Genomic DNA, 26,657 nt, shown 5'->3' on the forward strand with positions numbered 1-26,657 from the left:
ACCCTAATATGGTCATCTCAGACACGGATGCCCCGCCCACCTTATAAAGGGCAGCTTATCATAAGAAAGGGGGAGGAGCTAACATAATGTTTTAGACAAAGAAAGAACTTTGTGAGTGAACAACGACCCGGTGTGAGACAAAGGATTATTTTGGACTTTGAATCATGCAAAGCTACTCTATTAGAGTCAAACAATCAAAACAGGGAGCAGAAGCAGAATGAGTCCCCTTGAATAAAATCATACAATTGTGCCCCTTTTCTAAGTTTAAGTTCCGCACGATGGCTGTGCAAAACAAAAGCAGTGCAGCTTTGTGAGCGCTACAGGACTGAATCTTGCCGTAGCTGTGCGCAAACAGCTCTGAGTGTCCGTCAGTCAGTTAAAGTGTCTGCTGCTGTCAGTGTCAGTGTGAGCGACTCTGTCCCGCTCTTCCTTCTCCTTTTATTTTAAGGGGCTCTGTCCGCCTTTCCCCCCTGAAACAGAAGGAGAAGAGCAGCCCAGTTACAGTCTGCCTCATCACTGACACCAACCCCTGACCTACCACTAACCAATCAATCAATCAATTCGCCAGTGTCACAGAATAATATAAATGGGGTCTTCTAAAAAAAAATAGATGTAGTAAGAAAATTACTTTTTAATTGACTTAAATCTGTAGCTCGGTTTAGGGTGTTTCTCATCGAAAAGTTTGGTTGTAACAATGAAACGCGAGAAATTTCCCACCTCACTTCTATTAAATCAGTAAATGTTTTTATATAGAACTTTAGTATATTTAATGAAGGCATCCAAACAACCAAATGCATTTTACACCCACTCCAAGAGTCACAGTGTAAGGATAAACCAGGTTTTCAGTCAGCATGATTTCTATAACCAACTTTCAGCCAACTTCAGAAAGTCTATATTGGGATCTTCATGTGTCAGTGGTGGCTGCTCAAAACAAGCTACAGCATATAAAACGTCTCCTTTTCACGTGCATTTATATCGGATCATCGAGCTGCGTTTCCTGTTGTATTGTTCCCTTTGGGATGGATGGATGTAAATTATCTGTATCTCAGTATTTTCTGTCCAAGCTGCTCATCGTACAATTGGCCACTAATAAACTCACAACTGAGTGTGATGCGACTCTGATGTTGGTTTGTTGTTGTACTTACTGGTCTGCACCTCGTCATTTCCTGCATCCTGTATGAAGGAAACAGATGACACCTTCAGGTCACCTGACCTAACTGGAATTTTATGGCATGTTTGCGAGAGCTGAGCGTCATGTAGCAGCAACTCACCGACTTCTGCACGGGCTGAGGCAACATGCGACCGATCCCATTGACGATCCAGCCCATCATGCTGGAAGAACAACAAGAAGAGTTGACTACAGTCAACATCCGCATAGAATCATGGAGGTATGGTTTGTTTGGTTTTCAGGACCAAACCTGACGCTGAACTGCTTTTCTTCTGTCTGGACTAACGCTAGCTTCCCTGCTAACAAGGACAAAATACTTTTCTATCTCAACATAAACATGTTTCCACTTACTTTGGTGGCTCCTCGGCTTCCTTGGTGGACCTGTGAGGACAAAAGTAGGAGAGACCTGAGCTTCCAGCTTTGAAAAATCAAGCAAAGCTGCCTTAAACCTGCATTCTTCCTAATAACCAGCAGGGGGCGACTCCTCTGGCATGATTTTGTAGAAGGCTGTGAGAAAATGTACTTCCTGCTCACCTGATCTCTGAGCTAAGTAACACCTTCCGGTGAGTTTATGGTCTCAATCACTAGTTTTAAATCTTACCGAATGAAACATGATGCTCATTTTGTAAATTATGGTCCAAGTTAGAGTAAAATAGATCATTCCGCAGGGCCTGATTCCCTTTTAAAGACTTTAAAACAGGACACAACACCGTGACAAAGGTTTGACTCACTTCTTGGTCTCTGGGGCTGGTTTGGGGACAGGTGGAGGAGCTGGAGGCGGAGCTTCAGCTGTTTAAAAGGGGAGGAGCAAATCATATTAGCACAATTTTACAAAACGGCACCACTGAATCCTAAAGTTTTACATGTCCAAGAAAAGGCATCTGGCAGAAAGAGGCTAAGTAGAATTACAGATGTTGGACGCAGCTTACACTGCTGTTAGCAACTGCATTTATAGTTAAAAAAAATCAGAAAGCTGTCATCAGTTCGTAAAGATTTTCTTGCTGAATAATATCTAAACATGTATTTCCATAAAATGCTGATTCTATTGGTTTTTGTGAAGGTTATCTACAACTATGCTGAACTCTGTGTTTTCAACCAGGACCAAATATCACAAAAGTACAGCCAGTCGAAGGTGATTAAATGTCCAAATGTTTGTTTTAGAAAGAATAGTGTACTCTCTTTTCTCCAGCTGTCAGCAGAACATGATGTTTCAGGTGAGCTCAACCAAGCAAAGCAGTTCAAATCAAACATTTACCACCACAACATGAAAGAAAATCTCTGAGCTAAATAGGTCTATAATGATGATTTGTGGCTGAATGAGAAGTAAAGATACCTTTAGCTGGAGCTGGAGCTTCAGCCTCCGTTTTTGAGCGAACATGGATCTCTGGCTGAGGAACCACCTTCTCGATGCCCTGTTTGATCCAGTCTATCATGCTGTGAGTAAGAACACAGGCAGATTGAAATATCACATGAACAGTTAGCTCCTGTGAGGTGGCTGAGTTCTTTTTCTTTGTGTTAACCTTCTGTTTATGTCTTGTTTGTCTCATTTTCTCCTCTGTCTATCTCAAGTTTTACTTCTTGTTTTGCTTAATTATCTTCACCTGAGTCTCATTTACCCACTCATCTCTCACCTCTAACATCTGATGCAGCGGTCCACAACCTTTTATGGCAGACAATATTTTCACGGACCGGCCTTTAAGGTGTCAAAGATAAATACAACAAAATAAAACCAGTACCAGTACCACAAAAAAGAAGATTTATTCATAACACAAGGAAAAGACCCAGGGAAACAGAGTTAACAATAAAGACATTTAAAAAATAAAATTAAAAAACGATAAAAATCTTGAAAACCATGAATTTCACACCTGAGCCTCAGCCCTAGTGGCCTGGTACCAAATGGCCCGAGGGTTGGGGACCGCTGATCTAAGGTATAAATAGTTCTGTCCGCCCCTGCATCTTAATAAAACACAGACGCTTATTTAAAGGAAAGATAATGTTGTAAAACAGGACGCTGACCTCGGTGGCTTGTTTTCAGTTTTGTCATCTCGGTCCGGTTTCACCTCCACCACAGTAACCGGAGGCTCTGCAGCTGAAAGACAAGGAAACTGATGATTGACTGAGCAGCAGCTAAAATCCAGTCTGTGTCTGCAAACATATTCAGGTCTGTTCTCACCTGGAGCAGGTGCAGCCTGACGCACCTGAGGAGAAACAAGCATGTAACCAAGGCAGGAATATTTTTGGTAAAAGCTAAAAATATGATCATGGAGATGGAAACACTGCAGAATCTGTAATCAATGATTTCCCAATGCTTAAGATTACTTTTAGCTTTCCACACACTGTTGGGGTTTCAGATTGTGTTCAGGATTTCTTTAAATGATTGTGGTGGATGTTGGACTTTAGCAGAACTTTTTAAAAAAGAACTATTAATGATCTAAACACTCCAGAGTCAGATGTGTGTTTTTGTTTAAAATAAAATTGAAATCAGAGATGTAAATTAGCTTTAATAACTTTAGCTGACAGTCGATGGCCGGGTTTGGTCAGATACTTAAAACAAACACTATTTACAACAACAGTGAGACCTTCAAAATATGCTGACTGCTTAGGTGCAATTAAGGACTGGCCAGGAGTAACTTGGCCGAGACATGAACAGCTTTCAGATGAAGCTGCTGGAGTCCATCAGTCAGTGCTGGCGTACCTCTGCCGGCTGCTCAGCTGTGGGCGGCTCTTTGCTCTTCAACTCAGGCTGAGGAACAACCTTCTCCAGACCCTGAGATATCCAGGCAATCATCCCTTTGCTAAGGAAGAAACATGCATTAATAACTGTGAGAGGGATTTTACGGGACACTAGGAGGCGCTGCGGAAGATCCAGCAAAGCTTAATGAAGGATTAAACAGCAGCTCGCTATCTGGCATCTGATCTATTGGTGCTTTTCGTAAAGAATCTCGATCTCTGGCATCCTGCCTTTGATAAGCTGCTCACTATTTGGCATTCCGCTCATTGATAGGCTTTTCAAGCTGCTCACTATTTGGCAATATGCCTGCTGATCGGCTTATGAATCAGATTAGTATTTAGTTTTTATTATGGTGGTTACTCACTCGTCTTCGGGTTTACTGTCAGGGCAGAAAATGCAAAGTCCATTACAGAGTCTAACAGTTCTGACGTTTCCGGCTTCTACACAAATATCACGAGACTGAACACAGAGCTGTTTCACACACAGCTGTTTACCTGGCTGGTTCAACTTCCTCCTGTGAGTAGGCAGCATGAGTGAAAAGAGAAGGAAACACTATGAGAACAATAAAAGAGCTGGACCTGAAAGAACTGCTGGATCCAGCTGCAGCAGATGTTCAAATCGATCAGCCCAAGACTCGTAAAAACATCAGCGTTTTCTGAATCACAAACTAACTTCTCAAACTGGCCCTACGAGCGCTTTCAGAGAGACATCAAGCAGGTGTGGGGTTCAGATGAAGCTTTCAGGAAGGACTACAGGTATAATCCTGGGAAACTGTTAAGGTGAGATTGTTAGCCAATTATAAAGATAGTGAGCATTCAGGGTCAGGGCAGGTCTGGACACTAGAAGAGTCGATCATGCCTGGAGAATATAAGTCAGCAGAAGAAATGGGCAAAGAGATCAGTTTCTGACTGTAAGTGGTCTCTTTGTGTCTCTGCTTCTGTTTATTTTTGTCTTTTTGTGACTCCTGTTATTAAAAGAAGGAACAGTTTATGTTCTGGAAGGTTCACAGCACACTTAAACCACTAGTGAGATTTTAAAAAGTATCATTATTATGCAAGACTTCCGTTTGCTGATTTCTCCTCTGCTTTTAACAAGATGCAGCCTCATATTTGTGCGAGAGCGCGAGTCTGTCCAGGTCCTTGTTAACGGACAAATGTCCAGTGGGATTGTGTGAAGCTCTGGTTCACCTCAGGGCTTTGTTCTGGCACATCTTCTTTTTATTATGTACACCGACATCTGCAGGACGTCTTATGAGAACAGAGCACTGTGATCCCGTTTTACCTGAATTTGTAAAGTGGTGTGATGATAACTATCTGGACTTAAATGTGTCAATAACAAAGAAAATGATTATGCAGTTGATCATTTTTAGACATTTCTCCTTGTATTCTAGTTTTTATCTTACTTTTAATGTATTTATTTATTTATTGACCTCATTGTTGTCGATCTCTACCTTGACATGCAACAGTGTTTGTGACTAGTGGCTCTGTGTGTAAGCTACGATCAATTTTCTGTTTTTTGAAAATCTAAATCTGAAAAACTGACTAAGGGCTAAAATCAGGACTGCCACCTTGTAAACCAACAGAGATTTCATCTGATGTGTATGAAAACCTCACAGAGTTATCTTTTTGAAAAATGTAGCTTGAGTCTGACTCTGCGTCAGACCCAGGGTCGTTTATCAGGACCTCACCTTGGCAGTGGAGTTTGCTCGGCTCATTTTCGGTGAGACTGCGGGTTGAGGCAAAGCGCCGCTGATCCACGTCAGCATGCCGCTCTGAGACCCAGCTGCTGGGCTGAGGATGTAAACGTTTAAATTCAGGCTTTTTATTCACTCTCCTGGAACAAAGCAAAGATTTTTTTTCCCTTCTAAAGTAACACTGAACCGAAATATAATCAGGGCTCAAAATCAAAAATGCTACTGAAATTATGCAGCTTGTTTAAAGGCTGAAAAACATAAAGAGATATTTAATCTTTAGTGTGTACAAGGAAAATGTCCCTGGTTACTTCCCTCACTGGAGTCAGAGGTAAGAAAAAAGGTACTAAAATCATTAAGAAGGGAAAAGTCTCTTAGCAAGCTAACGGTGCATTCTCCAGGGGAGTATTATCACAGATAAAATTAAACTATGAGACATTCACAGTGAAGAATCCATCATTAACATCATGTTTCCATCGTGTAGTACTGTATTTTTGGAGCATAAGGCGCACTGGATTATAAGGAGCAAAACAAAACACTTTACTCAACTAGTTCTTCTTGCTTCCTCCACTTCTGTACCAATGATTCATTAATGTTGAATTCTCTCACAGCTGCTCTATTCCCATGTTGTTGCAGTATATTAATGACTAACTTGTATTGTGGATGGATTATATCAGTTGTTCTCCTGACTGAAGTTTGGCATTTGTCCCTAATGATCGGGAACCCTCACATTAATTTTTATTGAATGGAAAAAAGTTAGCGTTTATCCACCAGCTTCACGGTGTTTATGTTATGCTAACATAGCTGTGTCGCTAGCGGTCACGTAGCACATCATTATATACCAGCTAGCCCAAGTTCAGTAACCCTACAAACGTCACTACTGTTTAGTTTTCTGTCTTCATTTATGTTGGAAGTGATAGCAGAGCTGTACGTTTGAATTGTTTCAGAAATCTCTCAGTCAGAACATGCTATATCATGCTTAGGTGGAAGCTAGTGAGCTAACTTCCTGCTAACTTCTAACTCTGTTAAATTTAATAAATCGTGTTTTCATGGATGCCTGGATTTTAAACTTAATTGTTACACCTGGTAAAGCAGCAACGCTGATCATTTTATTACAGATGAAAGAATTTAGACCGTTTGTAACTCTCAGTGATGCTGCAGTGTTCGTTTGACTTTGGGACCTGAAGCGGACGGAGTTTTAGATCCAGATTACTCTGCGAGGCTCCTGACTATGGCAGCCGTAATGCTCCAACAATCCATCAAGCGGTGCGGCTTCATAGCTTACCAAAGTCGTACTAAAACATTTTTTTGAAAGATTTTTGAGCGCCGTGTAGCACATAAAATCAGTTCGAGGTCAGTAAGCACAACCAGAATTCTTATATAAGGCGCACCGGATTATAAGGGGCACTGTTGATTTTTGAGAAAATTAAAGGATTTTAAGTGCGCCTTATAGGCCGAAAAATACGGTAACTGTTAATAAAGTCTAACAGCTGAATCAAACAGGAATTTTAGAGCTATTAGTACTCATTAGTAAATCTGTATAATATTAGGTTTTAGGATTAATAAAACCTTTAAGTTAGGTTTTACTGAAAAATAATAATAAAAATAAAAAAAAATTTTTTTTTATAAAATGTCATAAATATCCAGCTATTTTTTCTATAGAAGTATTAAGAAAATTCAGAGGAAAATTAGTTTTTCAGTTATCTTTGAAGGACTAGGTTAGCATTAGATTTCAGCTAATTTAGCAGCAGTTTAGGCTAATGTAGCTATCAGCCATAGCTTGAACTGGGAACTCCGAGTTGTATATTTATCAGTTGTACCATAATGTTTGTTATAATACTGTTCATGTGTACTTTTCCAAACAAATAAACTCATTTGGAAAAATATTTGTCCTTATAAATAAAACCAGTGTGTGTTGGGATTTGCTGGAAATACAGTTGTAACTTGCGTATAAATAACAACTAATTTTTATGCAACTATGAGGAAAGGTTTCAGGAAATAAGGAGGAAAATATGAGCTGCACTGCTGGCTCCTTTTGTATAGTTTAGGTTTAACATTGTGTTTAAGTTTAAACATTGTGTCTTGTGTGGTATATTTGTAGGTTATAACTTACCCATTCTCCGCTCCTGTCTGAGGTTCCTGCATTGGTTTTTCAGCTTTTGGTGCTGTCAGTCAAACATTGATATATGTTTAATATTTTTTAAAAAACAAAGATGCCGACTGAGCTACACAAAGTTAAACGATTTGCATGTGAATGATCTTACTTTCACTTTTGACTTCATCTTGAAACTTCACTTTCTTCTCCTGTTTAACACACAAAGTCATCTTATATATATTTAACTAAAATAATGCATAAAAAGTAACAGTGCAAATACTACTTCTGGATAAAAGTATTAGTATCATGATGGACATTTAGCACACACACTTCAACACCATAGTTTACAGAATCATGATAGTCCAGTGACCGTAGTGAATTTCCTGTTCATTTTCTCTGATCAGTTTCAGAAAAAAGAGTTTTAAGCCTTGAAACAAGCCAATTAGCTCCAAGCTGAATCAAGATTATTAAAAAAAATATTTGATTTTGATGATATGAGTTTCAGGTTCAAATAATGGGTCTCAACATTTCCATAGTAACGGTAACCTCCGCCAATCACCAGCATTGTTGTTTCAGTTTAATATTAGACATTGTTAATAACATGTTTTTGTTAAAGTGTGGCAGTACCACACAGACTTGTGGTTTCCAGAACAGCACAAAAATTTGAGTTATTAAGGCAAACAACCCATTCTGCCTCACAATGCTCCGTAAACATGACACAATAAAACATTTTTTAGTTGGGCAAAGCTTACAGTAACTGGAGGCGGAGCAGCTGCAGGGGGCGGGGCAGGAGCAGGGGGCGGGGCAGCATCCTTCTGTTCTTCTGATTTTTTGGGCTCAGGCGGCTGGGGAACAACTTTGACCACCCAGCTCAACATCCTCAAAGAAGAAGAACAGACACTGTCAGCCATTACAGTGTGAACCTATTACTAAATATTATCGTCTTCTTCATGTCAGGGCAGGCTCTGTGTTTACAATCACTACGGAAACGGCTGTGGATATGAGGACACATGGAAACCAAACACAATTAGCTTCCCGCTGCACTTAACGGTGTTTAGATCATGTCTGGCTGAGTGTCAGTCCGAATTAGATCAGACCGATGCTGACCCTAATCCTCCACAGGAGGCCTGGCAGCACAAAACGGCTTTTCACTGCAGCCATACGTTCATTTACACTGGTCTCCAGTTTGGCACTTTTACTTTCTAATTGGGGTATGTGCCAATTAACCAGTTGGGAAGCTGACTAATTTGTTAGTCAGTTTTCCTTTTTTCCAGTTCTAAAAAAGGAAAGCCAACATGGAAAGATGTGAACATGTTATATTTATATTCTAAAACACTGCATTTGATAATGAAATACAACAACATTACCATAAATTTAACACTGAAGTATATTGTGTTTACGTTATTAGTCTCTATCTGGCTTGTTTTCAACCACAGAACAAAGTTGACGCGTTAACTGGTAAAGCTGCATGATTATTGTGATAAAATGCAACGTTAGCATTATGCAATGTGTTTTTAGGGTACAGATGTTACCATTTTAGGGCTGTCCCACAAAAACCACCGACTGACTCATGACGACCTGGCATCAGGATCAAGGCGCAGCAATGTGAAAGTATGTTGCGTGCATTGAAATAATGGACTCATCTAACAGCCTGAAGTCTCTTTGTTTTTCTGGACTTTAAAGGTTGGTCGACTAAAAATGTCTTTTTCAGTGTTTAGTTGGACTAAGTCACACTAAAGAATCAGCTGTTTATTTTTTATATTTATATTTAGTTTTAATATATTTAGCTAGGTTAGCTAGCCTGGTTTCATATGCTACAATTAGCATCTTGATTACCGTCGCAAAGCTAATCAAGCCGGGTTGTATTAGCAGATAACATCACAGACTCACCATGGTTTTTTTTTTTTTTTTTTAAATATACGCAAGTCTAGTTTTAAAAAGTAAAACTTAAGGATTCATCTGTCTGTGTCTTCATGGTGTCTGTGTCTCTCTCACTTTTTGTTTTTGTCTATAAAGTAGCTGCTAAGCTAGTTGGCTCTTTCGCCAGGTGAGCGAATCAGCTGGTTTAGGAAAGCAGTAGAGCTTTTCGAATTGACTGGTTATTCTTTTTAGACTTTCAGATAACTGCCAAAAGAGAGAGCTTCCTAACTGATCGAACCCTCAGGTTAAACCAGATTTATCAAAACTAATCTGGACCATTGTTTTCATCCTGTAAAGTAACTAAGTATATTTTTTAAGTTACTTTCATTTTATGCTTCTTTATGCATCATCACGTCCTTATTTATGAGGTAAATATTCTACCTTTTGTTTCATAATGATGCGTTACACAAACCAACTAACCATATAAAAAGACATTATTATATTTCAGGAGTGTAATATTTAAAAACAGAACACTTACACATTGAATTAGTGCATAAATGATATTTTTACTTTTGCACTTTATATTTTGGGTTGATTAATACTTTCACACAAATATATTTTTAATATAGGCTGATTTTTTGGATTTTAAAATTATTGTAGTGCCACTTTTTACTAAAAGATTCGATTTTTGTTTCCACACACTGCAGCTCATTATTTAAGTCAGTTTTAACTCTGTCATCCCAAATTACAAATTGCTCTCAAAGGATTTCAGAGTCACCAACACCCTCCAGCTTCAGTTCAGGTAAAGAAAAACTCTCAGAAGAGCACCTCTGGTGAGTTTACAGCAGACATGACTCGGAGTTTTAAACCATTTTGACTTCATGTGCTCAAAGTTACTTAAATATACCCCTCACCCGGTTCAATTTTGCAACTTTGGGAGCTCTCCTGTTGATGCTTATGCTAAAATGTTAAAAAAGAAAAACATCTTTTGAAAATTCAACAGAAACCCCGTTTAATTAATCTCTGCCTCAGTTAGACCTCCACAAGACCCAAAACTGGGGATCAATATCAAACAAATGAGTGTGTGTTAGCAGAAGTTCACGGCATCAGCAGCAATCAAGTTTATCAAATTTACAGGACCTGATAAAACCACAGACCAAGAAGAAAACAATAGTTATGGTTCAGCCTTGTGTCTCCTGCCCTGATTCGTTGGTTCAGGAAGCTCAAATTGAACTATAAGTATAAACAAATTTAAAGAGTACAAATCACCAGCTACTATCATTCGAAACCAGGGCATGCACCTGAACTGTAAGCAAAACACGGCACCTAATCGACTTTATTTCATTGTTCTCAAAGCTACGTAGCATCCATGGAGGTGTCAGTGGTCAAAGTGTTGGGCGTCTCTTGTCCTACCTGAGTTGCTCAGTTGGGGTCCAGCAGCATCCCACAGAGCTGCGGGGAAGAAGCCGTGTAGACCTGCAGGGATCTGAACACTGTGGGAGGATTACGCAGGAACTCTGCTAACAAGATTACTAAGCCGATGAAAGGCAGAGCAGGGCAAGACATGGAATCAGGTTACACTTTCAGAAGCTGAACCATGAAGGGAACCACAGTCCTCAAACCAAACCACAATGGTTTATCAATAAAGTTCAGATCTATCCAGCAATCGGACACCAAATAAATAACTGAAAAACAATCTTCCGACAACAAAGGGCAACAAAGAGTCCGAGGTGCCGATGGGACTGGGGATGATCAGTCTATGTTCCTGCCTCACCTATGGCCACGAGAAACAAGCTTCCTCTGGGCTTAGAGAGCTGAGGAGGTGCAGACCTGCTACTCCTCTATATCGAAAGGAGCCAGTTAAGGCGGCTTGACCATCTGACTGGGACACGTCCTGAATGACTCCTAGTTGAGGTGTTTTGGGCAAAGGACAAGGGGCAGAAAATGAAAAAGCTTTCTTTTGAGGTTCTGTTTTTAATGAAACGATCCACTGATTTATTTCTCTGTTATTAGAATCCCACCTGCTCCATATGACTGAATCTACGTCAGGGAAAAAGCTTCCAGGTCCAACGGTGACTAACATGTCAAGTTCAGTACCATCACTGTCGCTGACTTGTTGTAATAAAGCTGTTAATAACTCTAATTTACAGGTTTGATTCCACAAGTCAGAGGCCTCGTTTGTCCTCAGAGCCGTGGACGTTTCACTGCCTTTTTTTGTCTCTGGTTTGGATAAAGGTGGTTTGGTAAGGGCCTGGTTTTGGTTCTGGAGCTTGTTTACAGCTCTGGGCTGCAGCACACTGTGGCGACTCCGTGTTAAAGCTGTTAATGTGGCCCTGAGGATTAGCTGCTAACGAGGTTAAGTCCAGTGTCAGCAAAACAGAGGATCGGATGAGGCACTGCAGATACCTGAGCGCCATCTCAGAGTGCACCTTAAATAAGGGTCGGACATTTTTCTGTCCTTCCTTCCTTCTTCTCTGCTTCTTTTGCTTTTCCCGTCTCCATTCTGTTTTTAATGTAATCTTCTCTTCTGTCCTTCCCTTGTCTCCTTTCCTGCACCCGGCAGATGTTTGACCTTCAGTTCTGCTGCATCATAAAAATTTCATCCTGTTTGCTTCATTTTTCTTTGTGTTGTGTCATGAAGTGTAATAACAGTCACACAATGAGCCTTTATGCTGTGCAGTGGACTCGGGTGAACTGGGCCTTTGCTGCCCTCTTGTGGATGATCTGCGTCGTCCTCAGTTCCACACACGGAGCAGACCTGGCTCTCGTTTCTCAGCTCTCATATCTCTGACGACATTGAGTTTCTGATTGTGTTATCAGCGCCACGCAGACAGTCCTCATTTTCTTTTTCTGCCCCTCAGAGTTCAGCTCGTCCCTTCGAGGGCAGCTTGAACTCAGCTCGCATTCCTCTGCATTACACCACTGTGTAAAGCTCCTCACCTCCCAGCAAGTAAACACCCTTCATCAGGACTCTTCACTTTTAGAGAACAGCTTTCAAAGGAGGAATCACATGTTTACATTTTTCTAGAACAAGTAATATTCAGAGACGTTGTTTATCCAAACAAAATATATCTGCAGCCAAAAAAAGGGGAGTTTTACACCTGCACAGATTACTGTAGATAAAACGCATGCAGCGGTATGAAACCTTTAAAGAAAGAAATCTTTTGCACAACTTATTCAGAGAAGCTAATCTCACTCATGACCCCATACTGCACACCTCGTTTTTATAGCCCCAATACACAGAAGCCAAACCCTGTACCATGAATCCAGTCCAGCATTCCCAGGATATCTTTTTCTTATCTGACTTGTCACATCCCAACAACATTGTCAGGATCATCAGGGTGGTTCAGTAAATCTTCCCAGGGTTTCCCAATCAAGCACTGACTCATGGCTTTGAGTCTGGATTTTATCCAGCAGCTGTGGAGAAAGCCGAGGGTGGTGTCATCACGGTGCAGGTCAACCTGCCTGTGCTATGCACAAAATTACAAGCCATACAGATTTCAACAGAAAGGGATAAACTAAAAGGATCGACCACAGACTGTGAAACTGCTTACAGCATGAAGCTCTGTGGGCTTTGTGTCTGTTTTTTCTTTTATTAACTTTTCTCACATAAAAGCTTTTTATAAAAGAGAAGCAGATAAAAAGGAAGATAAAACTTTAGCTTCTTTTCAGGTGTTACTGTGGTGTCATTAACGAGGTCTACAATCAAGAGTTTATAACGAGGTGCAAGCCACGGATTACACCCAAGAACAGGAAGTCGAAAAAATCTAGAAGAGCCAACACAGCGCTGAAAAAAAAATTGTTTGGTGGAGGAAACCAAGATGAACTTTTACCAGGATAATGAGAAGAGAAAAGTATGCAGAAGGAGAGAAACACCTCATGATCTAGAAGCATCCATATCATGTGTCTAACATGGTGGAGGTATTGTTGTGGCATGAGCGTGTGTGGCTGCAGTGGGTCACTGATGAGCTGTGAAATCTACGGGCTGTAGTCTCTGCTCAGACTCAGACAAATGCTGCAAAGATGATCAGACAGAGCTTCATATGCAAACTGACGAGGAGTCAAAGAAAACTGCAAAAACAACCCAAGAATTTCTCAAAGGAAAGAAATGCAGGGCAAAAACAATGATGTTAGTTTGTCCAATTACATTTGAGACTCTGAGGGATAAAAATGTAATTTCTCAACAGTTAATTCATTTTGTTTTGTCTGCACTCCTGCATCAGATATTTTCAATTTCAAGTCAATTCAATTTTATTTACGCAGCACCAAATCGCAACAACAGTCGCCTCAAGGTGCTTTATATTCTAAGGTAGACCCTAAAATAACATACAGAGAAAAACCCAACAATCATATGACCCCCTATGAGCAGCACTTTGGCGACAGTGGGAAGGAAAAACTCCCTTTTAACAGGAAGAAACCTCCAGCAGAACCAGGCTCAGGGAGGGGCGGGGCCATCTGCTGTGATTGGTTGGGGTGAGAGAAGGAAGAGAGACAGAGATTAATAACAGGTATGATTCAGTGCAGAGGTCTATTAACCCTTTACAGCCGATCGGAGCGGGCACGCTCTGTTTTGCGTAACTATTTTTAAATCCCAGTAGCACTGCAACCACATAAGCTAGCGCAAAAATTTGTTTTGCATATGAAACCGGAGGAGTTGTACTCACATCTGATGCCATCAGCTTGTCCTAGGTCACAGTTTCCTTCCACATAAAGCTTTGCAAAAACTGCATAAAAAGCGCTTGCAGGAACAAAAACATAATATTCCAGAAACGCTTTGCCGATCCGATCAGCTGTTCATAACACTTCCTACGTTGGAATAGACGTCAGCGCGAACTTTTGCATTTCCGCCATTACCTGCCCGAAACCGGAAGTGACGTCATTTTCGGGAAATGTAGTCTTTTTTACTATCAGGCCCTCAGAGCCTATACTGGTCTTTTTAAAAGTTATCTTTGACTTTATGACTTTCTGTGTCGTTTCTGGGATGCTTAGGACTCATATTGCACTGCTGGAAATAGTTTATTTTGATGCATATGCTGCTTTTTTGCAAATTTGCAGTATAATATTTATTTTCGTTTTTCCTGCAGTGTATAAAAATTGGTGTATTTCAAAAATAAAACTATGAAGACACTCAAAATAAATTTCCTGTGGTGGGAAACTATTTTGTGCAACTTTTTTGTATTTACAGTTTTGAGGGATAAGCCTCTTAAATTTCTCTAACTACAAATATATGTTAAAAAAGCAAAAACGATTTTCAATTTTTTTTGTAGTTTATTGCACTTTTTTGCAATTTATGTAATTACTATGCACTTAATGAATACATATTATTAAAATCTGGGCTATAATGGTTGTATTGATGTATAGCAACTTGAAATGCTCCCAAAAATGGCTCCACAGCATATAAAAATATAATATAAGCTCTGGCGGACTTGGTTCTATGGTAGGTCTTAAAGGGTTAACACATAGTGAGTGAAGAAGAAACACCCAGTGCATCATGGGAATCTTCCAGCACCTTAGACCTATTGCAGCATAATATAGGTAACCCTGAATCCTCCCTGAATCCTGGTTCTCCAGGAGGGTTTCCTGCTGATCCTGCTCCAGCTGTGACCGTCTGTGGTAACGATGAATGTGCCTGTTTCTGTTCATGCAGGGAAGATTAAAACTGTCAGGATCAGAAAGGCTGACTCATGGATGACTGCTGAATGAGTGTGACGACTCGCTCAGCATCACCATAGCAGCTTGTTTAGACAATCTAACCCGTCAAGGCCCCGATTTCTCTGGCCACCATCACCCCCTCCCTCCACAGGGAGGTCACTTCCTGCTGGGACACACCTGAGACCACGTGGCCCTGTTACGATCAATAAAACTCCGTCACTGTCCCGCTCCACCCCGCCGCACCTGCTTTATCACACACTGTCTGGATAAATATTAGCAGGGCTGAACCACGCTGTGTCTCACTCGGGCCGTAGACTGTCAGTGAACCTGTCGATAAACTTCAGAAGAGGACAGAAAAGGGAAGTGTCACTGCTGAAGAGTGATCATGACATACAGTCTCTTAAATCTGATCTGACACCACTGTAAAAAAACCTCATAATTAAAAGTGTGCAAGTATAAATTGATTTTGTTTTTAAAGGCGACCCATTCTACTCAGTTTGAGTTTAGTATTTTTATTGTGGGAGTGCATCAGAGCAGCTTTGCATAATAACACGATAAAAAAAAAAGATTTTAAAAAAATCTTTAAGTTCCTTAATTCATCATCTCCATGAAACAAGCTGTTTTATCTCCTGTCTCTTCAAGGTCCATCAATCAGAAGATAGATGGACCCTGGATGTTTTAGAAGCATGCACATGAGTTAGAGGTCACTACTGGACCTTGAGTTGTGCTCTTCTTGTTCCTCCTTGCACAAAGAAGATGATACCTGTGCTGCTGGGCTGAGAGACACAGCAAACCTACTTCTGATGACACTTGGATGTGGATGTGCCATCACAGAGGAGCAGGACTACCTGCACAGCCTGAGTGGGCTGGCTGGTAGCCCTGGTAGGATTCAAAATCCTACGTCACCTTGTTCTCAAGTTAGTGCATTCAGAAGACTTTTAGAAAACCTGACCTCTGACCTTGAGGTTTTTAGCAGATGCATCTATGGTATCAATCTGAAAATCCTAGGTGACTTCCTTCTCGAGTTATTGCATTTAAAGCTTAGGTGTTCACATCTTCTGCCCACCAGCCCGACGGGGTGACGATAAAGATAACAAGCTAAAGTAGGTGACCTCCTGTGGACCCCGCTCTGCCACGACACTTGAGAAAGGCAGACTGACTCTGTGGTTATATAACCAGCTTGTTAGGCCCATCGGATGATATAAAACTAGCAGCCTGACTTCACCTGGCTGATCACGGAGCAGAAACCTTTCTGAATCGCCCTCATTCACTTTGCTTTGTTTCATGAACTTGACTCACAGACGATGCAGGAAGGAGTTAAATCATGAGCTCAGATTGAATTTAAGAAAAAATTTGTATCTAACTTTTAAAGCCTCCCACCAGCCAGCCAGCCAATAAGAATCGAGTGTTTTCTCGGCCCCTGGCGAGGCGATTTGAGCCTCGCTGAGGAATTTCTGCCCATGTGTTCAGCCTGATGTGTAAAACTCAGTGAGTCATGCAGGCAGTCAGAAGGCAGAGTGTGTGTGTGTGTGAGTCAGCCTGTATTTAAACACCACACCCAGCCTCGTCCTGGCTCATAACGGAGCTGCTGCTGCGTCTCTAAAGGTAAGAACTCATCAGAGTGAGTGGGGATATCGGGATATCAGAGAGCTTTAGCAGCAGGAACGATTTACGACTTTTCTTCTTTTTTCTACTTCAAAGAGTCAAAAAAGAACGAATCGTGTTTGTTTCCTTACTTAGCAATGACTGGAGGCTTTTATTTTGAAGCCTAGAGGATGGAGAAGTAGTTTCACTTACTTTTAAAGTATTTTTTAACCAAACATTCAGAAACAAAACCATCAATTCAAGTGTTTGTTTGTAATTTTTTAAGCAGCATGAGCAGTTTTTACAAACGCTTCCTCTAAAATCCGCCAAAATAAGAGTGAAATGAGTGAAACCTAAAGCCACCGGTGATTAATGCTGGACAGAGAAGCTGCAAACAACAGTGGTTTTATAAAGCTGAAGTGCTTTGTTGATGTAAAATGTCTGCGGGGTTATAAAGCTCAAAGTCCGCTGCAGATGGAGTCGTTCTGTCGTGCATGGAGCCGAGCCGCCGCCTCGGAGCGATAAATGAGGACTGGCTGCAGTTCGCTGTGCTTTCATGTCGCCTTTCATTCTTCAAGCTGCTCAACTTATGTTAGCAACTAAAGTGAGTGCGTGGGCTCATTTCTGACTCTGAGTTTGGTTCAACAGGTAGTTTTAGGTTCTTCCAGATGTTTGGAAGTAAAAACAGCTTCTCAGGGAAACATCGCTGTGACCATCATCTCCACACTGCTCTTTATCTATGACAGATGTACCCTCAGGCTCAGGGAAGCTCTTATTTTACACTTGGGTCATAGAAACTACAGCTTGTTTTACAACAATATAGACCTGTAAAATATTTAAAAATCTGAGCTATATCTGTTGTATCTAAGGTGAAAACAACATTTCTCCCAGGACATTTACTTTTTCTGCAGCCCCAAAGAGCCCCAATCATTTTGGACCAGCTCAAGAGCACCCCCTATGGGACAGGCTTTCCAGACAGTGGGAGCTCCTGAAGACTAAATTAAGCTGGTAAACTTAAAGACACAGGAGTGAAAAAGGGTTAAAATGATATGGACTTTAAACATGACAGCAGTCCTACATACAGTACAGTAAAGAGACTACAGTATCAGAGAGAAAACCCACCAATCAGAGAGGAAGAAACCTCCAACATAACCAGGCTGATGAAGCGGTAACCATCTACAACGACTGGCTGAGGGTGAGGGGAGAAAAAGAGGAAACCATGAATAACAAACAAGAAAAAACTAACTGAGGGACAGAAAAGACCAAAATCTAAAGAACACAAATAAGGAGAAGTTCTCAGTGCATCACTGGAAGTCCCCCTGAGCCTATCGCTCCACTAAGCAGAGGTTCAGGGCCATCGGGGTCAGCTGATCCAGCTCTAACTATACGCTTTATCAAAAAGGAAAGCTTAAAACTAGCGGCATTGTTTTCTCTATACAAACTGGGAGCTGGTTTCCAGCTGAAGGCTCTCCCAGTCTGAGAGCAAAGTGCTCTATTGGGGTGATAGGTCACTATGAGGTCATTAAGATAAGATGGGGCCTGATTATTTAAGACCTTGTATGTGAGGAGCAGGATTTTGAATTCTGGATTTAACAGGAAGCCAAAACAGGAGAAATCTGCTCTCTTTCTAGTCCCTGTCAGGACTCTTGCTGCAGCATTTTGGATCAGCTGAAGGCTTTTCAGGGAGTTTTGAGTATTTGAGGATAATAATGATTGATCAACTAGTTTTGGATGTTGAGTTGAAGGAGACTCTGGAAATATAATTATGAATCTGTAAACAACCATAATATTGTTTCTTCATGTAAAGATGCTTTTGCCATGTTGGGCCATTAGACACCAGCAGAAACAGAAATCACTACGAGTATTACAAATACTAAAAAACTATACAAATATTAACAAAACACCCCCAAATTTCAATGCACTGATCGGTAAAACACTGCCCCCTGGTGGTGAATGTCTTAGTTACATATGGCGATGAGATCTACAAAAAGTACCTTTAATAAATACATTTTTGTGTGAAGTGATAGAAAAAAAACTTATTATTATTATTGGTGTCTCTTAGACGCTGCTACAGAAAACTGGGAAAGTAGAAATTGTCAGATTGTTGTAAATTAATTTCTCTTCAACTATGAATCTGGTTGGTTCCCTGAGGAGGTTAATCGGGACGTGTTCTCTCTGTGCTCCGTGATTTATTTCGATATGTGGAATTCCTCTTTGAACGGCAGCAAGCAGACGACGGGACGAGCCGAGACTTCAGGACTGTTTGTAGCAGCTGCGAGATGAGATGCTGGCAGAGTCTGTAAGAGGGTCAAGGGTGGAGGAAACTCTGCAGTAATCACTTTACAGCTTCAGCTTCACCGTGTTACACAACGCACTCGAGATTCCTGCAGATCTGTTTGATTCATGCTCCTTATCTGCACACACGCCCTCCGCTGGCACGTCCCACTCAATAAATCAAACACCCCTCCAGCGTATGAGTGTTTACAGCCTGCTGGAGTCTGAAGGCCATTGTTGGTCTGTTTTTAGACAGTCAGAGGAGGAAACCCAGTGTTTCCACTCAAAGGTTAAAGAGGACATATCACAGCTCCAGAGACTCCTCCAGAGAAGCTCGACTGCCAGCAGGCTGCAGACTTTCTGATACTGAACCTTCTCTCACTGCCTTTTTCTTAACTATCAAGTAAGCGATAACAGAAACTGTACGATTGCAGAAAATGATGTAAACTCACCTTTAAGCTGCTTGAACTGTGTGTTGCAGGTGAATCCATCATGGCGCTGGTGTCTGAGTTTCTGGGTCAGCTGACGCTGTCGTACAGTGGGGTGAGTCACCGATAACACAGCAATCACCATAAATGACTTTGATATATCAGGTTATTCCTCCAATTACTGATGAACCCAACTGTGCCCTAATTAGAGCAGCATTACATCACACTACTGGTACTGTACCATAACACAGGTCTCAGGTACTGGAGGCATTTCTGTGTTATTCAATGTTTTCTGCACACCTGAAAAAATCCAAACAAAAGCAAAGCAGTGAACTGACATATTTTCACCACCTCAGGTTCATTAAATTAACACAAGAATAATGAAGTCAACAATAAACAGAGAACAAGAGTCGTTCTCCACCTGTAGTTCATCTGTACAGTGAGAAAGCAGATAAACTGATGACTGATCAGTGCTTCATTCAGATGCTGACCGACGAATTACTCCAACCTCAGAAAGCTGCCTGATGGAGAACTCCTCCCGTACCCCTGTGTGTGTCTCTAACAGTCTGTTGGGCATTACAAGGTTAAATCACAGCAGCAGCGTCTCGTCCGGTGCTTTCTGTCAAGCAGCTAACAGGAGCTAATGGTCAGTTTCTGTCCTCTGTAGGAACCAGAGGCCAAATACCCCACCGTGGTGCCGGCTCGAGACTTCGACCCGGCCCGTGATGCTGCCAGGATCGACACGGCCATTAAAACTAAAGGTGAGCGAGTCCAGGAAAACTTCCTCCCTGATATTTCCCTGCCAAGCCCACCGGTCAGGAAGTTTCCACTGAGTTATGTAACTGTGATCCCACCACTTCTCTCTCCGAGTTTAACTGTTCAACTGTGCACAGGAAACACAGTATCCCCGACTCGGACATCATCGACACTGCAGCAACAGAGTTTTCTGATGGTGTTTCAGCTTCTTAACCGGTTTTTAGCAATTAACGGATTACAAAAAGAGGAAAAGATATCGGTATAGCCAACAGTCAGGGGTTCAGGGCTTTGCTCAAGTGGATACTAGCTACTGTTTTACTGGTATTGTAATGGGCCTAATGGTTTATTAATGCTATGGTAATGAGTTTTAAGGAGATTTCATCATAACCAACCATGAGAAGAAAAAAAGTAGGCACTTTAAATCATGACCTTAAAGCTGCACATTTTATATATCTTTTTATTTAAAAGTTATTTTAAAAAGTGGTTTTTGGTTGTTGTTGTTTTTTAAGTTATTTAAATAAAAACCTTTATTTTGAAAAGGTTTTTTTTGCTAGCTTAATGCTAGCTTTCCTGCAAACATAAATCAACTTAAAGCTATCTCAGGAAAATGGTGTCTAGAATAGATCTGAGTGACTAATTCAACCAAACTGATCTAGTAACTTAGCTGCTCATTTTCAGATTAGTTTATCAGCTAACGTTAGCTAGCTTGCCAAATTTATTCAGCAGCTAATATGACCCATAATGCTAATTGGTGAAAATTCATGCACAATGTGAAACAGTAGTGATTTTAATGATCAATAAATGTGTACAGGTAGAAAGCAAAATGCATAATGTATAATATGTAGCTTCTACAGTAACATCCAACATGCCTACAGCTATAACTGAGCCACACATCATGAATCAGACACAGGTAGCCTCATCACGTCCACGTCAGCTTCGGAGTCATTACACTGTCAATATGCTCATTACAGTAAATGCAAAGGAGTGTTTGTCTTGTTAATAACAAATTTGTTCTGAGGTTAATTATTTTAATATTTACAAAAACAGCAAAAAGGTTGAGCAACAAAAAAAAAATCCTGATGGAAAGAGGAAGGAAGAACACGGGGACATCAAATCTGAACAAATAAAAGCTCCCAGCACTCTGAATCACAGGGTAACACATCTGTTCACATCTGTCCTCTTCAAAGTACAACATAATTTCATCTGCCTGGAAAGTGACTCACTCAGACGCTGCAGAGGACTTGCTGAGCGAGGCTCGGCCTCCATTTTCCAGCTTCCTTTGTGAGAGCTGCTGGAAAAGCAGGATGTCCCTCGGCAGAGAGACTTCCAGCATCAGAACAAAAGAAACTGCTGGAGATAATCAGAGGAACAGTTTATCAGGGTCAAAGTCACTTGTAATGATGACGGATACCTGAACCACTGGCCCTGTGAGAATGTGTGATCTCTGATTCTTTAGAAAAATAATAAAGACATGTATGCAATCAACAGGCGAAAGTTGTTTTGACGTCTGTATATGGTATTTGGTAGTTGAAAACAGTAACTTAGTTTCTTTGACAAATTTGCAGGTGTGGACGAACAGACCATCATCGACATCCTGACGAGACGGAGCTGCGAGCAGCGCAGAGAGATCGCCTTTGAATACGAACGATTTGCCAAGAAGGTCAGAGATGCTTCTCTGTTAACGAACAAAAATGAACCTTTAACGTATACGTTACTTTCATTATTTCAATCAATATACAGAAACTAATCAGGGCCATCAGTTAATCACGTTTTAATTTAAATCTTGGATTCCAGTGATGATTAAAACCAGATAACTGAGGTCAAATTATTTCTGTTGCATTTTGTTCGTTGTGAGTGAAAATGTTATATAATCATTGACCAAATAGCTTAGAATTTTTAAGGGTAGTCTTATAGAATAATTAAAAAATAATCACCAAAATGTTTCTGGTAATTTCCCTAAATATGAAAAATAAACGTAAAAATTTGTTGTTTTTTTCCCAGTTTTGACTCAGTAACGTTTAAATATAAATTAAACAATAAATCATTCAAAATAAATCGACCCTGATTGATTGATAATAACAATGATCTTGGATAATAACTTATAAGGATAAAAATAAGGAAATAAAAGAAACATCAAAAAGAAATTTGCTAAACATGATCTAGAGATTATCGCACAGATCAATCAGCTGGATGATGTAATTTACATTCATTTTAATATAAAAACAAATCACGACTGCCACTACTTTTAATTTTTGGCAAACTTATAATTTCATAAATTATCTTCAGAGTTTTTCATGAACCGACAAACTTTTGGTGGACAACAAAAGTCAGCAACACTGAGATTATTTTTTAAATCTTGTTTTAATAAATGGGATATTATTATTATCATAAATAAAATGGCGATTTCTGTAATGACAGGAAAATAACTGTACACAAACCAAACTTGCACAAACCTGAAGTCCACAGACAACCCTCCATTTGGAGCCTGATGTAAACCCAAAGGCCGTGAAGCAGCCATGGTGGTAATCCAGCCAACAGCTAACATCTCATGCTTCGAATCATGAGCCAAAAATAGAACTTTTACTCTGAAGGTCGATGGAAAAATGAGGGAAACTGACAAACAGAAAAGGCAGTGAGAAATACAACAGATCCTGAACTTTTTGCTTTTGTACAAATGATTATTTCTAAAGTGATTTTTAACCTTGTGTCTGTGGTTGTGTCAGGATCTGGTCAGTGCCCTGAAGGGGGCGCTATCCGGTTCTCTGGAGGCTCTGATTTTGGGTCTGATGAAAAGCACCGCTCAGTATGACGCCTCGGAGCTCAAAGCCTCCATGAAGGTCAGTGTCACGCTAAAGACCAAATGAACATGGCTCACCGGGTATCTGAACGTTCCAGAAAAGACTCACTCTGATAGCTGAGAGCTGCTGTTGAATGTTTCACGCAGTTTGGGGTTTTTTCATGCAGGGACTGGGGACCGACGAGGAGACCTTAATCGATATCGTCTGCTCCAGGAACAATGAAGAACTAGCTGAGATCAAGAGGGTTTACAGAGACAGTGAGTCACGTTTCAGGAACCTGAAAATACTAAATAAATATATAACAGAAGTTTTCATGAGCTAAAGGCAAAAAGTGAGAGAATGTGACTTTGACTTTCTCTGCAGTGTTTAAGAAGGACTTAGAGAAAGACGTCGCAGGAGACACGTCGGGAAACTTTGCTAAACTGCTGCTGGCTCTGGTTCAGGTAGGACTTCATTTATCTTCACAAAGCAGGAAATATAAGAACTCTGACAGGTTCCCATAAAATCCTAAAAATGATGTTTCACATACAACACAGGAAATGTTATTGTGAGTATCGGGTCTGTGTTTAACTGCAATAACACATCTGACTTCATTTTGACTTTAGTGGATTTGGTAAAAATATTTCAGAGAACTAAATATTTTCTGAGAACAGTTAAATATTCAGACAGATACGAAAAAACCTACAGAAACTACTTTCACAATATTTAATAATAAGTTGATAGACTTTGTCAGACAGTGTCAGTTACACTGGTTTCTCACCGACACTCTGAAAACACGAATGCTTTTCTAGGATATTTATAGTTTTGATGCTTGGATAAGAAAATGAGCTTTGATTTATTTTAGTCGACCAAAACCTGTTTTTATTTAATCTGTTCTTTTTTTCACAGACGAGACGAGATGAACCTTCGAATGTCGTCGACTATGAAAAGATTGATGAGGATGCCAGAGTAGGTCAAAATATACTTTTTTTTTTCTTTAAAGGTACTTTTTGTAAATTCACGTGACTTAAAAATGCTTTGAAACCTTCTAAGAGTTAAAGTTATCAAAAGAATATGAAAAAACAAAAGAAAGTGACCGTTATTGAACGGGGTAGAAGAGTAATCATTGTTACAGCGATGGCGTGAAATAAACGGGGGTGGAAATGGGGAAGGACCAAAAATAATGATGAAACTTTGAAGCAACGTGTCTGAAAACATCTCGGTGCCCCCTGGTGGTGAAAGTTAAAACTCACAGGACATGATTACAAAAAGCACCTTTAAAGACTTGAAACGAGCTTTGGTGTCCTCTGAGGGGATAATCTATCCAGACTGTTAGTTTTGTACATGTGCTTTTTCTCTTTTTTATGTAAACCTGACCTTTTTTTCACAATTTCTTCATTAAACCGTCCTCCTGTGTGAACCTCCCAGGCTCTGTATGAAGCCGGAGTGAAGAGGAAGGGAACCGACGTGGTGACCTGGATCGAAATCATGTCTCAGAGAAGCGTCCCCCACCTGCAGAAAGGTGAACTGCATCCTCAACACTGATGCAACAAAGCTTTATTTATACAGACAGCACATTACAGTGCTAATGTAAAACTCAGTCAATAACTAAGAGCAATAAAAACAAAACAAAAAGGCAAACGACACCAACAATAGGCCAGAAAATATGAGAACTATAAATATAAGCAGGACAGATGAAATGAAATACTAAACAACAGGAAATGTAATGAAACCTACAAAATAAGACCCATGAAACCAACAAATGTACAAATAATATGGAATTATATTTTTATACTTGAAAGAAACCAGTGCTGTGAAAAAGCATAGCTTGTGTTTGAAGGAAAGTCTTACGTTTAATGTGTGTGTTGTGTGTCAGTGTTTGAGAGGTATAAGAGCTACAGCCCCTACGACATGAAGGAGAGCATCAGGAAGGAGGTGAAGGGGGATCTGGAGAAGTCCTTCCTCACTCTGGGTACGTCTAAGAAGCATCAAATATTCAAGTCACAGATTTAGACCCGGTTTAACGGGGAAACCGAGCACGAGGGCAAGTCTCGTTTTCATTTTCAGCCACACGTTAAAAGAAATAGACGCCATCAGAACAAAGTAAGAGTGAAATTCTACTTCACGGTGACAGGACACATTAAGCAGGTGTGTATCGTTTGTCCACAGTGGAGTGCTTTGAAAACAGGCAGCTGTACTTCGCCAGCAGACTCAACGAAGCCATGAAGGTGAGTTTCCCACGTTTCTGTCCAACGTTTCCACCTGGAACTAAACATAACACCTCCTCCTTCTCCGTCCATGCTGACATTTTGTGTCTCAGAGTAAAGGAGCGAAGGAGAAGGTGGTGACCAGGATCATCGTTTCTCGCTGTGAAGTCGACCTGATCAAGATCAGAACAGAGTTCAAGAAGCATTTCAAGAGGTCGCTGTACCAGACCATCACTGTGAGTCCTGCAATATCCCACACACACGGAGGGCATCAAACACACCACGGAGAGGGCATGTTTGTGTTTATTGCCGATGGATAATTTTGTGTGTGCGTTTGTGTTTAGGAGCACACTAAAGGAGACTACCAGAAAGCTCTGCTCAGTCTGTGCGGAGGAGACGACTGAAACTACATTTCCCAGAGGGCCGCAGGGCCTTCAACCATCAGATGAAATCCTTCACGGTGCTCAGATTAACCCTCCCAGGCTCAAATTAAGTTTTTGTTGCTAATGCACAAAAGAATACCTGCAGTGGTACTTCTGAGTAAAAAAACTCATAAAATATGTATGTGGGGTAATCAGGTTGTTAGTTTTTAAATGTTGGAAGTTTTTAAATGTTGGAAATCGGCAACGCCTGCCTTGAGAGGGTTAAACATGTTTGTCTCTGTGATCGACGTCAGTTTGTGGAATAAAAAAACGGGAAAAGAAATGATTTGTCTTTGTGTTGTTTGAGTGAAAGAACACCAGGGGGCAGCAGAGGCATGTTTAACACTGCGCAGGCCGCAGTACAGGAAACCACGAAGGATCAAACTCCGTGTTAAACACACACAGATGGCCTCGTTTACAAGAATCACATTGAGAATAAAATCTAAAAAAAATAAAAGTTTAACTAAAAACGCCAAAAATAAAAAACAGAAAACTATTTTTTCTAATAAAAATTAGAAAAAAAATCACTTCCTTTTAAGTCCATCTCTCAGTTCTCAAATCAGGTTATGGATTAAACTGTTCTTATACTCTGACATGCTGATTTTTTGTCACTGAAATAAAGACATCAGATAATTACTGTCCTTTTATTTTTTTAAAAATTCCATTTGACTCTTTTTCTGGAAAGGGGACCAAAGTGTCTGACCTTTATTCTGGAGCCACGTTTATCAGATCTGATTTATGCAGTTATTCGTATTCAGGTTTTATAGACAATAAAATTACAGTCACTGCTTTTCGTCTTCGTGTAAATCAGCGCTGGCTCGTTCGTGGTTGTCTGCCGTGTGGAGAGACTTGATGTGCAGCAGGTTTAAGTTAACCAGTGAGCCATAAACATCCTGAATGATCCTTTAACTCACAGAGCAGGATAACTCTGAGCTGTTTTCACTGTTATTATGCGGTTTGGTCCACGAACACGTTGATTTGGATTCTGTCAGGCTGCCGCGCTGAAAATAAAA

At 40.5% G+C, this 26,657-nt stretch overlaps 2 protein-coding genes across 2 annotated transcripts in view; one reads left to right on the forward strand and one right to left on the reverse strand.

The window, feature by feature from the left end:
- Positions 1-11,116, reverse strand: part of cngb1a (cyclic nucleotide gated channel subunit beta 1a) — a 34,856-nt gene extending 23,740 nt beyond the window's left edge. Inside the window, exons 1-15 of the mRNA XM_013909104.1 lie at positions 10,958-11,116; positions 8,437-8,563; positions 7,854-7,893; positions 7,703-7,754; positions 5,587-5,689; positions 4,394-4,413; positions 4,264-4,278; positions 3,864-3,963; positions 3,342-3,366; positions 3,185-3,257; positions 2,502-2,602; positions 1,900-1,957; positions 1,520-1,549; positions 1,272-1,332; positions 1,146-1,173 (exon numbers count right to left, since the gene is read on the reverse strand). Coding sequence (XP_013764558.1) covers positions 1,146-1,173; positions 1,272-1,332; positions 1,520-1,549; positions 1,900-1,957; positions 2,502-2,602; positions 3,185-3,257; positions 3,342-3,366; positions 3,864-3,963; positions 4,264-4,278; positions 4,394-4,413; positions 5,587-5,689; positions 7,703-7,754; positions 7,854-7,893; positions 8,437-8,562 — 832 coding nt within the window. The 5' untranslated portion in view covers position 8,563; positions 10,958-11,116. The remainder of the gene's footprint in view (positions 1-1,145; positions 1,174-1,271; positions 1,333-1,519; positions 1,550-1,899; positions 1,958-2,501; positions 2,603-3,184; positions 3,258-3,341; positions 3,367-3,863; positions 3,964-4,263; positions 4,279-4,393; positions 4,414-5,586; positions 5,690-7,702; positions 7,755-7,853; positions 7,894-8,436; positions 8,564-10,957) is intronic.
- Positions 11,117-16,647: 5,531 nt separating this feature from the next.
- On the forward strand, positions 16,648-25,750 carry LOC102209137 (annexin A2-like). Its single transcript, XM_005726353.1, has 13 exons — positions 16,648-16,801; positions 19,536-19,597; positions 20,150-20,243; positions 21,804-21,898; positions 22,962-23,075; positions 23,203-23,293; positions 23,400-23,479; positions 23,925-23,984; positions 24,444-24,537; positions 24,892-24,987; positions 25,185-25,243; positions 25,336-25,458; positions 25,567-25,750. Exons 2-13 carry the CDS (start codon positions 19,547-19,549, stop codon positions 25,624-25,626), a joined length of 1,017 nt encoding a protein of 338 aa, XP_005726410.1. The 5' UTR covers positions 16,648-16,801; positions 19,536-19,546; the 3' UTR covers positions 25,627-25,750.
- Positions 25,751-26,657: the final 907 nt, after the last annotated feature.

This window comes from Pundamilia nyererei, unplaced genomic scaffold (genome assembly GCF_000239375.1).
Source record: "Pundamilia nyererei isolate P.nyererei 1_Seehausen unplaced genomic scaffold, PunNye1.0 scaffold00019, whole genome shotgun sequence".
Taxonomy (NCBI): Eukaryota; Metazoa; Chordata; class Actinopteri; order Cichliformes; family Cichlidae; genus Pundamilia; species Pundamilia nyererei.